Source organism: Cariama cristata, unplaced genomic scaffold (assembly GCF_000690535.1).
Source record: "Cariama cristata isolate BGI_N322 unplaced genomic scaffold, ASM69053v1 Scaffold36623, whole genome shotgun sequence".
Classification (NCBI taxonomy): Eukaryota; Metazoa; Chordata; class Aves; order Cariamiformes; family Cariamidae; genus Cariama; species Cariama cristata.
In genome coordinates this window covers 622-15,086 of record NW_009608439.1, presented here as the reverse complement: position 1 = coordinate 15,086, position 14,465 = coordinate 622, and the positions used below count along the sequence as shown (strand labels likewise).

The 14,465-nt window shown below is 41.8% G+C and overlaps 1 protein-coding gene across 1 annotated transcript; it reads right to left on the bottom strand.

Annotated features, from left to right (window-relative positions):
* Positions 1-1,519: 1,519 nt before the first annotated feature.
* On the bottom strand, positions 1,520-13,485 carry LOC104155483 (chromosome unknown open reading frame, human C14orf166; the record flags this gene model as incomplete). The annotated part of the gene is made up of 7 exons (XM_009697122.1): positions 1,520-1,853; positions 2,572-2,620; positions 6,368-6,436; positions 9,237-9,325; positions 10,453-10,539; positions 11,744-11,843; positions 13,361-13,485. Coding segments are annotated over 7 exons (674 nt in total), but the record flags the coding sequence as incomplete, so codon positions are not given.
* Positions 13,486-14,465: the final 980 nt, after the last annotated feature.

The following is a 14,465-nucleotide window of genomic DNA, read 5'->3' as shown; positions in this document are numbered from 1 at the left end:
CCACCCAAGGCCCTCGGCATCGGGAACTCGCCTCTATTCCCACTCCAGCTGGAAGCTCTCAAAACTTCAGTCAAATCTTAGCGGATTACAACAAACACTTAAGTGCTTGCCACGCTTCGAGGAGACTCTCGGGGAGCTAATCTCTCCTTGGAAGGCTGTCTCTGTGACTCTGCATCACCAAAGAGAAATGCACTGAATGAGCTGGATGTAGATTTTATGGGGCAAATCTCTTTCCACTTGCTCTGCAGGTGTTCAGACCAATCTTTCTGGCTGCCTCTGTTCTTAAATGCGGGTAGGTGGAGAAAAAAACCCAAGTTTCATAGATGAATAAAGCACTTCTCCCCCTGTTATCCTCAGGGATGGCGTGATAGCTATTGATAAAGAAACTGGCTCCTTTACCGACGAGTATCTTCCAGAGCAGCGATCACATCTCTATGGAATAACTGCAGTTTATCCCTACTGCCCTGGAGGTAAAACACAACAAAACCCATTCCCTCTTTATTGTCTGTCAGCAGTTATGCTTGACATGCTAAAGATATCCTTTTCTCTCCGCAGCAAGGAAATAGTAACCGCTATTTCAAGAAACAACAATCTTTGCACCCAAAAGAACTTCAGACCCAGAAAATTGTCACTGCATACAACTAAGGGGGAAAACCCCTTAACCGAGGCCAATGAAGCGACCTACTTTCCCACAAAAGATTATCAAGTATTTTTTTTTTTTTGAAGTTATACCTCAAGTCTTTACTACTGTATTTTTTTGGAAAGTGAAAAACATTGATATATTACAAAAAAAAATGGTCCTGTGAATCCTAGGCCATTACTCTAACTCTTGCTTATGCAAGCAAATTTAAAACATAGTTTTCTTATTCAAATGTTTTATTTTATTGGAAGAAGAACAGATTAGTTTTTAATAGTTTTGACAATCTGACCAACAGGTCCTTTATCCAAAAATAAACACCTACAGGGAGCTTTGGATGCAGTATCTTGCTGGGTCTAAGTAAGCTACAGCCCTGAAGACTGTGTGTGCTCCAAAAGCGTGCAGAACAGTTATGGGATATGGCAAAGGCATTGAAGTTTTTCCAGAAGACAATTCTGTATTTTCACCACTGCCTCGATGCATGTCTTTTAGTATTTATATTAGAAGAATATGCTAGATTTGATCTGTTCATGTGTGTTGGTTCTTCTAAGTGCCTTCATAGACCTACCCAGCGTAGACCAATACATGTTCAGAAATACCATTTACGTTGTAATGCTTCACTTTTTCTAGGTTACTTCAATAATTGAATAAAATGGTTGTTTTAAGTTTCCCTTTGGATTTAGTTTTTAAATATTTCAGTTGTAGGGTAGACCATGGAGAAGCAGCAAGCAAGCCAGGAGTGAGCTGCTCCTGGGGCAGGACCTCAGCAAAAGAGGAATCTGCAGAGCCTTTATGTAACATTCCCTTCTCAACACAAAGCCAAACACAATGAAAAAAAAAGTCATATTTCCCAACTCACAGCTAATCAGAACAATTTGTCCATTTTCCCCAACTTCATTTATTTAAAGAAACATGATAATTCATTAGAAGTCAGAATTCAATTTCCTGTTCTTGCAAAACAGTAAAATAATACCATTTCAAACTGCATGCCAGAGTTGTACGGAGTTGTACATAGTTCCTAATTGTACTAAGTACGCAAGAGGCTAAAAGCTTTTATCTGCTCATCTCCCGACTTTCCCCAGTCTGTGGTCCGTCTTGGGATCAGCAATAATCGCCTGAACTGCTACAATCGCTTCATTAATTTTTGTTTGCAGCTCTCGGAGCTCCTCTATATGCAGCAGTCGAAGAATTTGGGCAGCTTCATTGAGAACAGCATCTGGGTGAGTTGCAGAAAGAGAAGTCGTATCAATCATTTTCATCGGACACGAAGGTCTTAAGAAAAACTTAATCTAAGTTAATGCTCTGCATTTCATTCATGCTTGTGGTTTTCATACTTGAAATAGGAAACAACCCTCCCTGCTGCTAGAGAGGGACAGGGCGCTCTGCAAAACCTCGCTCGGCTTCCTGCAGCCCTCGCAGTAATCCACAGCCAAGTCGGGTCAGTATGAAGCAGTCCGAGTAGTAATTTAGGTGTACATGGGGCAAAAGTGAAGCCAGACTAGTGGAGTCCCAGGTCACCTGGCTATTGCTTACAAAATAATCTATCAGGTCATGCCAACTTGCGCTGCCTCCGATGAGATTTTTAGGTAAATGATGCAGCTAAAACAGACAGAAGCAGCAGAGAGGTCCTCTGCTGGTAAAAGCAAGATTTACAAGACAACAGCAGGGAGATGCATTCCTTCTGCTCGCAAACGTGGCTGCCATTAAAAGCTGTTATTTAAACATTAAACTCTGAAACAACATATTCCACAGCTAAGATTTATGCTTTTCTGTTCCAAAACAAAATGCTCAGGAGCGCTCGTAAATAACAAGCTGGGAGGGAGCAATTCTTTCCACTACAGGCTTTTTTTACTGTACGCATTAGCTACGTATTTGACAGTAATACACTCTGTCAAAGGCACACATCACTATTTAAAAGTAACATTACTACTTACCTCCTGTGTCAAAACCAAGAATGTGCTTTTCTAAAGCAACAGGCAAACCCTTTAAAAAGAAAAAGCATGGTCAAACATAATTAGAAATGCCATTTTGCATGTTTGGACAATAAAATCAAGTACTAGAGCAGGTAACTCTGGAGGAGAAGACACTTGAGTTTTACTTATATAGACATCTGTGACAACTTTAAGAAGCCATCGTGCTTGATTACGCACGAGTGCCTTTGTGTCCTGAAACATCAAACCCAGAGTATTAATAAAGAAAAATTTTCATGCTTAATAATCCCCCTACTTGTCAAGTGAACCCCATTGGATACAGACTGCCCACATTCAATCCTTAAAAGGCCAACAACAGTACCACGGGAGAACACCCAATCCAGCAATATCGCTACCCAGACAAACAAAAAGCACGGACAAACTAGGCTTTCTTAGGAACCATTGCCTTTAAACAGCTGCCAGTTTTCAAAGGACTGGCTGGTTTGAAAGAGTTGTAAAAATTCTCCGCAATCAAATGAGATTCTCAAGCACTGAACTTGTAACCTCCATCAACATCCTCAGAAGCGTTTTCTCAACTGTTAAGCTCCGGAATAAAGCTAAACAGTCAATTTTCTAAACACTTGCTCTATTAAGACAGTACAAGGAAAAGTTTTATTCGTGGTCATTTATAAGCATTGCTCTCTTTCCTTTACCCTCCTCCAGCTGTGGAGGAGCAGTCATGCTTAAACAATCACTCACCATGTTTCAACATGCACATAAAATTAGACTTAAACAATGCAAATCTTAGAATTTGCTTTTATTACCTCTAACTTTTTTCAGTGCTTGCTTTGGCACATTTGCCAGATGCCTCGCATTTGGCACGACAAAAACATTCAAGTTCAATATCATTAATTGCTACAACGATGGGGTTGTAAACCTAACGGTGAAGATTCCTTTTAAAGGCTTTTATATAGGTGTAACAAAAAATAATTCTGAGTTGATCAAAACACACATTAAATACAAAGTGGTGACTGCAACTCATTAGAGTGACCCCATTTTCAAAAAGCGGTTCTTTTGCATGGCCTTTACAATAAAATGGATGTTCAACTGCAACCTTAAAAACACATCTCCATTGTTAAAAATCTCACCTGCTTGTTGATAAAAATGCCGCTAATGCCACTTCGAACAGATTCTAGCAATATCAGACTTCATATATACACTTTTTAAGAAATCATGTCTATACTTTAGGCTGCAAAGAGCTCATTGCCACCCTAGTGTGTTCTCAGAGTCACACGAGCCACAAGCCATCAATTCAGTCGGTTCTTTGTGGATGAATTCCCCAGGACTGTTGCAGGTACCTCCAATGCCGAGTGACCGCAGTGGCACCTTCAGAGATGGTCTTTTGAGACACCCTGGTAGTGTAGCATTATTTACCCTGCCTTCCTCCCACCACCCTGTGCGTTAGCTCCTTTTTGGCTGGTGGAAGTTGTCTTTGACAGAGCCGTAGACTGGCTTTTCCCAAGCCCCACAGTCCGTACCAGAGGTCTCACGGCAGGCTCTGGGCTGTACAGGCACCCACTGCTGCTACAACTACAAGCACACGTTCATTTGCACAGCAGTTTCAAACAGGGAGAGAAATGAAGAGCACCTTTAAATCTGTAACTACACAGGCTACTTCATTTCACAGCCTCATTCCCCACAAATGTAATTTAAAAATGCTGCTCAAAACACTTGCAATGGCCCTGACCACTGCAGCCATCTCTCCTGTAACTGGAAGCTTCAACAGTAAAACTAGATTCCCTGGGAGTGGAATGAAAAATGTTTCCAGTTTTCAGAGTAGGGGGAAAATGTACCCACTCTGTTGTGCTTTCAATTATGCCTCAGGCATAGGCTTCAGGAGAATCCTTAAAGCGATCCTGAAGAGCATTTGTTGTACTTGATCCTACCTAGGATACACTCATCAGGCAAAGGAAGCCCAGAAGGACAGCCTACAAGTCTGTCAGTATAATCCTGAATCCTGTCTAGACACCAAGTACCTTGAATTGCCAGCCATTCAAAAGGTATCTAAAAAAAGTGACATATCTTACCTTGAAAACCGTACCTTGAGAACCCAGCAAGATAAATCTCATTTTATTTGGTACATTTAAACCACAAGTACAGCAGTATAAGTTTCCTCAGCATAGTCCTCATACATATCCTTCAGTCAGAGAACATCTCTGTATCTATTTTATCTTCTCCCCACTCTACCTTGATATTGCCAAGAATGCAACTCAAGACATTTTGTATATTAAGCCGTCTGCCGTGCAGCAGTCAGACATTTATAACCTGTTTCCAGGGACAAGGCTTAACGTACAGAGTGTCACTGGCTAGTGTTTTGGCCACTGACAAGCCAGCCAAAACCAGAAGCAGAGGTTTATTTTTCCTCTCCTTCTATCCTGCAACCCAGCTATCCCCTCTGCTTTTAAGGTATTTTCTTCACTCATCTGGTACATTACAATGTTGATGATCACTGCTGGCACAGATAAAGCTGTTTTCCTGCCTCCAACCTCCTGCCTTTTCTCCACCTCCCTTAAAATTTAGCACTCCTAATGAGAATACACTCCCAGTGAAATATATCACATTCAGCAACATTTCAACCTAAGACCCGACGATGCTTCGAAGACCTACTGAATATGAACAACTCTGTCATGAAAAAAATTCAGTGTTCCTCAAAGAAGCTAGTTCTGCCAAACACACAGAAAATCCCATTTTGATCCCTGCATGTCAGCTGTGCAGCTATGTAAACAACCAAAAGCAGCTTTTTGTTAATGGTAGTTATAGAACCTAAAATGAATACAGCAGTCTCAGCTGCTTTCGTATTTTCCTGCTCTTTTAATGGTTTTATGGATATACAAGATCAAAGCTTTGATTTACTGTTCCAATGCTTCTGGCAATTACTGCACAGCAACTCGGAGCACCTGCAATTGCCACTTAGTAAACACCATAAGCAGTGTTACAGTAATAAATAAAGCATGGATTGTTCTGAGCAGCTGCCAGAAAAGATGAAGGGACTTGCGCTCTTTGACCAGATGCAGTCACTTCAGTAGGGACACTTCTAAACATACAACTGCAGGGCAAGAGAGGCTGCCTTTCCCGGCTGTGCCCCAGACCTAACGCCAACAGCTGCTGTGCCAGATGCCGGAGAGAACAGCTGGAGAAATGGGATGTTTGAGAAATGACAATCTGAAAAAACCCACGGTCATCCCCTGGAACATCTTACAAACAGATAGCTTGTGGTTAGAAAATGATTCTGCAAAATCTGAGGTTTAAGCGTAGAAGTTTCCTTCACCACCTCTTTTTGGGGAAGGCAGGGAGGGAGGAGTTGGCTCTCCAACATCCCGTTCCTCAAACACGTATGAGGTGTATGCATGAAGCAAAACACTCCGTACAAGGAACGCTTCAACCTGTTTACGCACCCAATGCTGCCAATTCCAAGGAAAAGCCAGGTCATACATTTCTTCTCATACTGGAGGCCTGCTGCACTGAACAGCAAGGGCAATCCTCTAACAAATAACTAAGACAGGGGAACAGCTATTTACATGATATATCATACAGGTATATGTATTTGCATTCAAGTGAAACAAAAAGAGCTTTGTATACTACTGTCCATAATCCTCTGCGTCTTTCAGAACCAGGATGGTGAAGATAAAGCAAGTTTCCAGCATCCTCCTAAACAAAGTGTTTAAACAGAACCGGTTTTGACTGAGATGGCACTTACGCCTACACTTCTTTACACGACATGAAATAATTAACACTACACTCATGCAGCGTATATACAAACCTCCTTGGACTGACTGGCCTTCGCTATGGCATCCTGCGTCAAGCGTTCTTGAACCAAAATGCGAATTGCCTAGGAAAAACATTTAAAGGCGAGAGTAATTAATTCATGTCTTGCATTTCTCAGCAATTCCAAGGGAAAAGGAGCCAACATCATATCCTAGCATTACCCCAAACCTAGTTTTGCGCAAGATTTTTTTGAAAACTCTTTTACACCTTAAACTTTTTCAAATAGCACTATTCTTTGCAAGTAGTATCTTACACAGGTGTAGTCTCTTTGGCTGCAGGAAGGCAGCTTAAGCAGAAGAGACAGGGACACTACACTATTAATTTCAGCCACTACTGGGCCACAAACTGTAAAGTACTAGGAACAGTCAGGAAAACTTGTGATTTTTAGCCTGGAGAAGAGGAGGCTGAGGGGAGACCTGATCGCTCTCTACAATGGCCTGAGAGGAGGGGGTAGCCAGGTGGGGGTCGGTCTCTTCTCCCAGGTAACAAGGGATAGGACAAGAGGAAACGGCCTCAAGTTGCGCCAGGGGAGGTTTAGATGGGATATTAGGAAAAATTTATTCCCCAAAAGGGTTGTCAAGCACAGGAAGAGGCTGCCCAGGGAAGTGGTGGAGTCCCCACCCCTGGAGGTATTTAAAAGAGGTGTAGATGTGGTGCTTAGGGACGTGGTTTAGTGGTGGGCTTGGCTGTGCTAGGTTAACGGTTGGACTTGACGATTTAAAGGTCTTTTCCAACCAAAATGATTCTGTAATTCCAGAACGAGCTGATGACCATCCCAAAGTGGTAGCACCATTTTTATTTTTCTGAGATTGCACACCTTTAATGCTGCAGCAATACAGCTTCTTCAGGAAGGAAATCCTGCTATCGGCATCTTTTAGTAGGTGCTGAACCATCTTCCACATGCAGAGAAACCTGGAGCAAGGCTACCCACCCAGCTTTTAAAAAGACTGAGAGCAGAAAGGAACTATTTTTAAATACAGGAACAAGAACAGCCTTGATTTTAACAATCCTGCTGCTCATCTGTTTTCACTGGCTCCAGTACACAGCATGAAATCGTATCGAAGCTATCGGTTACTGATACCTACAGCTGTAAATGCCTCTAAAAATAACTGAAGGAATACCATGCAGCAGACTTCCACCAAGAAGAACTGGGTCTGTCAAACACATTCCTCAGACTTTCCCTGATGAGTAGCCAAATGTGACAGAAACAGTCATCACTTCATGTTTCTCCCTCAAGATTTCTCCCAGTTTTGGTCATGATTAAAGTTGAAATGATACTATAAAGTTGCCACTGAACACTTCTAGAAATCTTTCTAACTGACGGGTCTAGCCTGCACAAAAAGAGTAATTTGATGAGGAGTTTAACTTTAAATTCCAGCAGTGAAACCAGACCTTGTATAAGAGAATTCTGAGTGCCTTTTGCATTAGAAAAAGGATATCCAACTGTGTTACACAGATGCTTTCTGATCTACTTGCCAGATTTAAATTAATAAAACGAGACTCCAAATATCTCTCTGCTCACTCTGGCCAAGGTCTGGCCAGATGTTGGTGGCATGTGTGCACCCTTTTGCCTTCCCTAAGCATCCACTCCTGAGTGTCCAAGCCTGAACAGGGATCATAAATTCTCCAAACGTACACTGCACACCTGCTTACCGTGGTGCAGAATTAAAGAGTTTCACTGATACATTCTAATACCACCAAACCCTGAAAGCCAGCACTGCTGCTGTTCATGTAACATGAATTGCCATTGCAGGAATCTATTCCCACCGTAATTAAAAGCAAGAAAATTCAGGCTGGTGGTTTTGTCCAACCACTTCTGTCTGAAAAAAGTGAGACTGGAAACGTAGAAATAGTGACAGAAATGTAAATAAATTTATGCAGAAAACACATCCTGCTCTCTCTTCGAATTGCTAGTACCAAATTAAATGAACCCAGATAAAGTTTGCTAGCCTGAGACAATCCTGTAAGAAGACCTGAAGGAACTCTAATAAGGGCTGAGCTCATGCTGCAGATCCTCAACATCGCCATTCACAGAGGCTCTTCTCTCTTTACAAGACATCCCTTTGCCCTGATTTTTGTAGAGTTCTGGGGTTTTTTTGGGGGTAGGGGTTTGATATACGAGATCTCCACCGCTCTTTAAAGATTGATGAAGGATTCAAAGGCTATTTTGGGAAGGCAATGGAGGATCCCATACTGGAGAGAATGAGAAAGTGGTTGATGGGATAACTGCAGGCCGCAATTTCCTTAAGAAACCATGCTTTAGAAAAAAATAGCTTATTTACTGCTTTTAAAAGCCATGATTAGTCGTCAAGAATAAATTAAACTGACTTAAGTAGTGACAAGGAGTAAACAGTTCATAGGACCAAAAGGAGGAGGAGGAGGAAGGTTTTAACTGTGGTTCCCCTCCTTCGGATGTTTGTTTTAAAACATCCTTTGCATCACTCAGCCTCTATGTTTTCAAGTTTCTCTTAATTTCTAGCACTGGAATACAATATTCTCCTTTGAGTGTGTTCCTCAACATTTCTGAGGTTCATTAAAAACATGTAAAGCACTACCTCAGAATCTGAAGTGCTCTAGGTTAGCTGAACAACAGTTTTCAGTGCTGGAATTCCAGGAACTCACCTAGAATTGAACTCTTTATCAAGATAATTATCCCTGCATTAATTTCCATTATTTATATTCTGTGTACTTATCTGCTTGAAAAGGCACATAGTAATAAACATGAAAGTAAAACATGAGTTTTACTTTCTATTTGTGCCTAAAAAGTCATAGTCAGCAGTAACTCTGCACCACAAGCTATTACACACGCATCAGCCGCTGGGGAAAAGAAGGAAGAAAGGAGATCTGAAAACTGTGAAACTCACCTTAAGCATTACCAAGTAATCATCATGTCGCTGAATTTGAAGCAGATTAGCTAAAGCCATCACTCCAGCCTTGAAATCAGGATTATTCACTGTAAAAATAGTCATCAGCATCATTAAAAATACATGCTAGTTTAACTGGCTCCAAAAGACAGAACTGGCTTTCTGACTCCACATGGTATCGACTGCTCTCAAGCATGTGCAAGGCCATGGATACAGAGCAGTGAGCAATCGCTTAGTCTGGCTACAAAGCAATCAGAGTATGCACTAGGTTTCGTAACCAGGTTGCGGGACACCATCCAAGCACAAACAGCATCGTTTTCAATGCCAAACGCACTGCATGTGTCCTACTGCACAGGAAACTTGCGTTAAGTCTTTGAAAATAAAGCAAATTACACAAAGGCATTCCCTTTTATATGTCTATCACTGCAGAGCAGAACTGGGCCTGCTGGGTGAGGGTACAACCAATTCCTAGCTGTCTTTTTGTAAGAGCAACGGGAGGAGACTTGGGGGATTTAGGGCTAATTTTAGTAGCTATGTTCTACCACTTCCATTTATTGCAAATGTGCCTAGCAGTCAAAAAAATTAAAATGATTACCAGAGGTACAGCTAGGGATGACTGAGCCAACATATAATATGTGACAGTATTGAAGTAAACAGTCTGCCATCGTGTTTCCTTAGCTTTTTCTAAAGATATGGTAGCGTCTACAGTCAAAACATATCTTGCTATTTTACTCTAACCCACAGTAAATATTCATGTTTTATAGAGCTCTCTGCAAAGCTCTTAAGGTAAACACTGTTCAGTTGTTTCCTCATTGCCTGCTAAGGGCCCTCCCAAGTCATTTGTACCTGAACAAGTCTCCGGGCACCTCATTCTGCTGGGAAAAATTCTGCCCCCTGCCCTTCCCCTTTTTCCCAACAGGAAAAGCTCTGCATCAGTGCACATCCAGACACTTGGGATTCACGTGGAGCAGTTCCTCTTTCCTTTAGGAGGAATGCAGACAAGTACAAATAGCTCAAAGTAACTCTCAAAACACTGTTCACAGAGAGGCAGTTTCAGCCAGCAGTGAAAGAATATATGGATTCTGCACTCCTAAAGCTTTAAATTGGGCTTTATGTATCTCAGTATTATAACAACTTAAAATCTGAAGACCACCACACAGGCCATGGAACACATTCACATACGACACATCCGTACAGTAGGTTGCTGCGCACTTACCATCCAAGTTAATCAGCGGTTCTGCATTTTTGGCTGTATTGTCAGTATTTTTAGCACCATCAGGGGTAGAATCCTTATACTTATCAGCTGTTAAATTAAGAAGCAAACATGAACACCATTAGAGCTAACGACAAAAGGTTTAGAGCCAAGCTGTAGTTTGCGACAGCTGTATTTTTGGCATGTGGTAATTGCCCAAGAGCCTTCTGGGCCTAGACACTGACTTTCTGGAGCTCCCTACTAAGGTCCCCAAAGGCTGCCATTCTCAGCTACCCTAACAGCTCCCCCTGCACAGAGCTTATGCATTATCCAGAGCAGCATCAGAGCATGCTCCACACTTACACAGGGCATTACATTCTTGATTAAGGCTCTTCCTACAGTCTTCATCCCGGAAGGTTGAACAAGCTGCACCTTACAGTTCTACTGCTTTTAAAATCCATCAATTCAACCAGCATTGGCCCTCTGCCTCAATCAGCAGCATATGCAGAGCTCAAGAACTACAGACTGAAGTTGGTTCTGATCAGTGAGTAAAATATTTCCAGTGAAGGCTCTTTTATTGACTGCAGCTATTCATCTACAACCCACACAGAGGTTTTTCAAGCCTTCTGAGGATGGGGGACCTTCTGGCTCCTCCGTTTTCATGTACCCTCCAAGTCACAGGCAGCTCATTTTCTCCATCACGAGGGACTGAGAATCAGCTCTACAGATTGCAGGTGTTTATATCCCATCCCTGTCTTGGGCAGAGCTCAGTCCTGCAGGAACTCAAGGTAATGGAAAACAGTACTTTGGCTATTATTATGTTTTCCCCAGTAATTACACTTGTATCTGCTCTCACTATAAGGAAATGAAACTGCTGCTGACTGTTGAGATTTAACTCAACTTTTTCATAACCTTGCCCTAGTTCCCAAGGGTTCCAGACCTACTCCCTCTAAAACAAAGGTCTAAGAATAACTTACTCAAATAATTGTAGTACTAAAGAAAATGCATTTAATATACTTTAGCGTAAGTTCCCATAAAGGCAATCCCACAGGGAGAAGGGTATAAATATATACAACAGGGCTTGCTACATCCAGAAATAAAGTAATAAATGCAAGTATGCTACTGCACTGTCCCACAGGAGCTGAAGAGAAACAGTTCACATCTGAATATGGTGCAAAACCAAGCAGATGAAATTCTTTTAAGAAAACAATATATACTTTTGATATTTTAATTTTACGAAGTATTTGTCAAATTAAGACATAGTAAACCACATTTCCCTACCATTTTGAAATATTATATACATATTCACCCATACCATTATCTCCGTACTCCAGCCTAACCGCTAAGCCGAGAAGCCAGTCCACTGTTTCTTGTCGTTCTTGCATTTTGAAAGGACAGTTTACATCTTTCATATACTGCAGAGCAGAAAGAGGAGAAAACAAATAAATGCTATTGACCTGTATGAATTAGCTAGGAGCACAGAACCGTTTCGTAAACAGTCACTTTCCCACAGACCTTACAGTTGTTAGGAGATAGTTATTAACAGGAAGCAGCATTGTGAAATGTCCTGCTGGGGCATCTGATCTGAGACATTTTAGAGCACTCGCTAACTCAAGTCTGCCATTTAGTAGTGGAATCTGCTTTTTAATGAATGTTATTCGTTGTCAGACTGCAGCCAGAGAAACTAAAATGCCTTTTTCTTTGCTGTCTGTTCATTTACACAGTAAGCGGAGGCAAAGGAAAGGGCAGAGAACAAATTACAGAAAAAACTTCCCATCTAAAGCAGGAAGGATGCTACCCAAGGCTTTCACAATACTGGTATCAGAGGATTCTGAGTGACAGCAGAAGCAATTTTCCCTTTCTTAGGGACTGTATACAACGCGAGAGGACAAAATGTGACTGGGACACCGTTTCTGCTCTTCTGAAGCCAGAATATAGAACTCAGCCCAGCCTGCTACCAGGACTCCCAAAGCCCAGAACACAGCGACATTCTGCTGTGCCCCTTTGCCAGAGGGAGAGGACAGAAGGGCCGCACAGCATCTACTCCGGCAGCAGGACTGTGGAGGGAAAGGGCACCAGGGGCTGGAGAGCGTTAGCAGGCAGAGCTCCCCCGGCAGGTGTGCAGAGAAGGACAGTCTGGCCAAACCAAGAAAGATACCACTGATACCACAACACTGCCAGGAATTCTAATACCACATACACTTACGTACATGACATTAGAATGCTTTAGGCTCCCTCCTGCAAAGCATGAGCACTGCAACTCCAATGCTCCTGGGCAGTGAGCAAGGCAAGAGGTTCCAGCGGAGAAAAAAGTGAGATGAATGGGCACTGAGTATTGCGGAGCAGCATTTTCAGCTCCTCGCAGGGCTGTTTTGAGAGAAAGGAAACGGGAACCAAGAGGGAAAGCTCAACAGTCCTGTGGTGACTCAAAATGCTCACGAGCATGCAGGCAATCACTCACAAAATGATGGCTGCTTGCCATGCTTTGAGCTAGCAGTGGAAAATGATGTCTGAAATAACAAGAGGTGTAGAGAGGAGCTGCAGTAGCTTTCTTCCACATGCTTGCAAAGTCTACGAGTACATCAGCCTAATCCATTTTCCTTCTGGCACATAAGAATCACTAATGCAGAAAAAGCTGTTTATTTGTAGTCAATTTTCTCTCTACTTCAAGAGCTGAATCAGATCGGCAAAAAAACCCAGATTAGGATAGATACCCTACCTACTGGAAAAACAAAGCTGAGTGAAAATTATGTACAAAAAGTTCTACCATCTTAACTCCTACAGTTTGGCTTCAATAATACATTTAAATTCCTAGAAATGCAAAGTTCAGAGACAGGACAAATATTCAGAGACATTTACATTCAACAACTACAGCAGCTGTTAATCGTCGTTTACATCACCATCTAAAATAGTGTTTGAAACAATGAAATACCTTTTCAAAAGATTTTGGCCAGTCATCGCTGTGTATGTTTCTTAAATTCCCTCGGTCCTCAATCTTGTAATGCCGGATTTTCTGGTCTTCGAGCCAGACAATAAAATTTCTGAATTCTGTTTCATCTGTTGGGAGAAGTAAACAAAGTAAGAAGTGAGCAGTATCTTAAGGGCAAAAACAAGCCCTTAAGTGTTGATCCAAGTCATACAAATACTGATGCCCCTGAGCGCTTTCACATTTTACCATAAAAAAAGATATATCTAAGACTAAAATCACATATTCCAGGACAACCTCTGCCAAAAACTCAACACTGAGTGTTTGTCATTTTTCAAGTCACTTCAAACTGGTTAGGGTTGACTGACTACACTAAAAGACATCAACCAACAGATTGTTTTTATTGGGAATATAGTTATAATTTATTAAGCGAAGAAGGAAAGGTGAAACATGATAGAGCAATTCACTTCCTAACTCTGTTATCTGGACAAATATGTTATATGTAGCAGTAACCCCCCTGTCTCTTCCAAAGAAGCACACACGCATATCTCATGACTGGGCAAAGACAATTTCTTCCTTCACTGTTGACTCAGCTCCTCTTGGTTGTTGACCTAAGATCTCATTATTTGGGAGCTGGAATTCCACAATACAAAGGCTGTGAGTCCAAACAAAGATATTCATACTGGCCAAAGCAATTAGCCTGCACCTGCACTTCAGCGACAGAACTCACTTCTGGACACAGCCGATCACAGCCCTGGGGTATCACCGGCCCCTCAAAAAGCAGCTGTGATATTTCAGCTTTAGATGAGCTTTAATATCCCAAGCTAAGGAATTTAATATCCTCCTGCATCTCAGAGTGGGGTAAGCACCCCATTTTTGCCCATCAGGGACAAGAATGGTAAGTTTGCTTCTCAAAAGCGTCTTCCGAGTGATATAAGCACCCTATTTCCACCAAATGTGTTGTAAGAAACAGAGATACGGTCACAACACATGCCAAGGAAAGCAGTCAGTAAGACCTTTTAAAATTTCTACATTGACAAAACGAACCCTTAAGCAAAAAAGAAATGTTAACTATAAGGAACTTAAGCACACAACAAAAAAAGATGTCAGT